Genomic DNA, 2,483 nt, shown 5'->3' on the forward strand with positions numbered 1-2,483 from the left:
GGAATAAACTAGAACGAGACGATAATAAAATAAAACAAAGTGCAAAGCAAATCCAAAACTCAAGTACTGAACAAACTGAAAGAATAAACTGGCTTGATGAAATATATTGAAATAAGAAATAATTTTTCTATCTAAAGAAAATCTTGGGGTTTGACCAAAAAAAAGCCAGCAGGGAAGCAGGGCTGAAATACAAAAGCCATCAGACCCACAACATAAAGGCTGAAGATTTACATGAACACAAATTCATAAAATACAAACAATTCTGACCAATCAAAGCTATTTATCTACTTAATTAAGTTTTTATTCATTAAACAAGTACAATCTACACAATACCTATTGGGGGAGTTGGTTAATCTGAGGTGGTTTTCATATTTTTCAGTCATGGTAGGAAACGTTTTGCAGAAGCTGCAACCGCCACAGTCAGACACATCAACGTCCTCCTCAGAAACTAACAGCAGCTGCAATTTATCGTCCATCGACCATATCAGTAATCTTCTATGCCAAAGTCAAGTAACAACATTCAAAGTTTAATGTAAAATATGCAAATGTTAAAGACCTGCTAACTCTGCAGCACTTAAGTCCAACATCCTGCCTGAAACTCATTCCCAGTTTGGCAGAGGAAGCTCTCAAGTTCTCACAAACACTAAAATGGAAGCCTGCAAATTCACCGTCAGGTAAAAAATATTAAAAGCAAATATTAAGAATGACAGGCCAAATTTACAACATAAGAAAAAAATAATACTGTATGGTTATTAAAAAGAGCATAATTAGAATGAAAGAAAACGTGTAACAAATCTGGGAGGAAGACTTTGATTGACCAGATAATGTCACTAATTACATCATCGTGGTCTGCCAGCTTTAACGCTGCAGAGCAAATCTGTCCTTTCACACCAGCTTCTCTGTATGGTATGCCTTAAATGCCAAGACCAGATAGTGAAAAACAAAAGAAAACCTACGTACCTTTGTCCAGCCATGGCAGAGCTGCGCTCCACTGTATGCCTCGTTAAATCAGGGCTCTGTGTTTCTGCTCCAAACAGCAGGACACCAGCCGCACCTTTATTTGCTCCTGCTTTAAATAATTGTGTTGCCCCTGACGCTGATCCTGTGTGTTTTGTCCCACATAAATATGGAGGCTACCCAACGTAAAAGACGGCGCAGAGTGAAAACGCTGCTGGCCGCAGAGGTGTCCAACCCACAGATGTTTACGCAAGGCGGGTCCCCGATTTATGACACCAATCAAAACTTGTTTTCTTTGACTCAGAAAGGAATCTGTAACATTTTCCTAATAATAATCAATTTAAGCCAAAGTACTGCAACACTTTACAGAACCTACTTGATAAAAACCCTCTGAAAAAAATCCCTTCCCCAAACATGGATCTGCTGAACATTCCCTGACCTGCAGCTAATGACATTGAAGGATTACCTATAAATTTACATCACAGCAGATTGTCCTTTGGTTTACTTTTTAAAGAAAACAGCAGGCTGTTGGAGCTGCTCAGCAGGGGGTTTTAGCACTTTAAAAAGTGTCTTGTGGAGAAAACCTTTGGAGAAATCAGTTCTTTGCTGCATCATGCTTTTGTTTCAAGGTAACTACAATCAAACAAAAAGGTAAAAGCTCAGGTAAAATAAGTTAAAGGTCAAACTAGAATGAAGGTTGCAGAAAGGGATGAGAGTTTGTAGCTTAGCTGAAGGTGAAATATGTCTGGTGAACTTTCCATCTGCATCCAACCACTCTAACTTTTAATCACATTTTAAAAAGTTACCCATTATTTTAAAAGCTTACCTATCTGAATCTTAAGGTTATACTTCAGCAAAATGCATGAAACAATCCAATGAGTTGAGTTAAACAGCGTTTTCCTTCCCTTAAAGATAATTAATTATTTTGAAAAAGATTTGATTAAAAAAAAAACTATGTTTTCTCTTTTAAAGCTTGACAAGCTTAAAGTTGTTTGAAGGTTGAAAATGCATCAATAATAAATGTTTCCACATAAAAAATAAGATGTTTATTCAGATCAAAATCCAGTCTGTCTGTTCAGAGAGGGAGAACCTAAAATCTGTGTTTCTCATTTGGTGCTGTTCTCTGATCAGAATAAAATCCTCATGACTGTAATTCACCTCCACAACATTTAGTTATTTGAGTTCATCACATCAGCAGTTTCTCATTCCTTCCAAATATTCAAAGATCCTTCTGGACCTGGCAGTGGAACAAGTATTTTTATAGATATTCAAGTATTTTTGACTTAAAACAAGCTCCTATATCTTGCTGAAAGATTACTTGTAAGTTAGTTGTCACTTGTAAGTAATTTCAAGTTTACTGAAATATTTGCAAAAATACTTGGTAAGATTTTGTGTTTTTGCAGTGTAGCCCTGGAGGACCTGACCTAAATGATGTGAACTCAGTTTAATTTTAGGTTCACTTCAGATTGACATTAATTTATTTTCTCCATATTTTCTGATCAGCAGGACCATCCTGGGTTTCAAAG

At 36.4% G+C, this 2,483-nt stretch overlaps 1 protein-coding gene across 3 annotated transcripts in view; it reads right to left on the reverse strand.

Annotated features, from left to right (window-relative positions):
- LOC103155211 (beta-1,3-galactosyltransferase 2) overlaps positions 1–1,097 on the reverse strand; it is a 3,550-nt gene extending 2,453 nt beyond the window's left edge. Inside the window, exon 1 of one of the 3 annotated variants that reach the window (XM_007576812.2) lies at positions 961–1,097. In XM_007576812.2, the coding sequence (XP_007576874.1) occupies positions 961–974 (14 nt within the window). In that variant the 5' untranslated portion in view covers positions 975–1,097. The remainder of the gene's footprint in view (positions 1–960) is intronic. The other 2 variants (XM_007576817.2, XM_007576820.2) reach the window with 2 other exon arrangements.
- Between the last annotated feature and the right edge of the window lie 1,386 nt (positions 1,098–2,483).

Source organism: Poecilia formosa, unplaced genomic scaffold, assembly GCF_000485575.1.
Source record: "Poecilia formosa unplaced genomic scaffold, Poecilia_formosa-5.1.2 Scaffold417, whole genome shotgun sequence".
Taxonomy (NCBI): Eukaryota; Metazoa; Chordata; class Actinopteri; order Cyprinodontiformes; family Poeciliidae; genus Poecilia; species Poecilia formosa.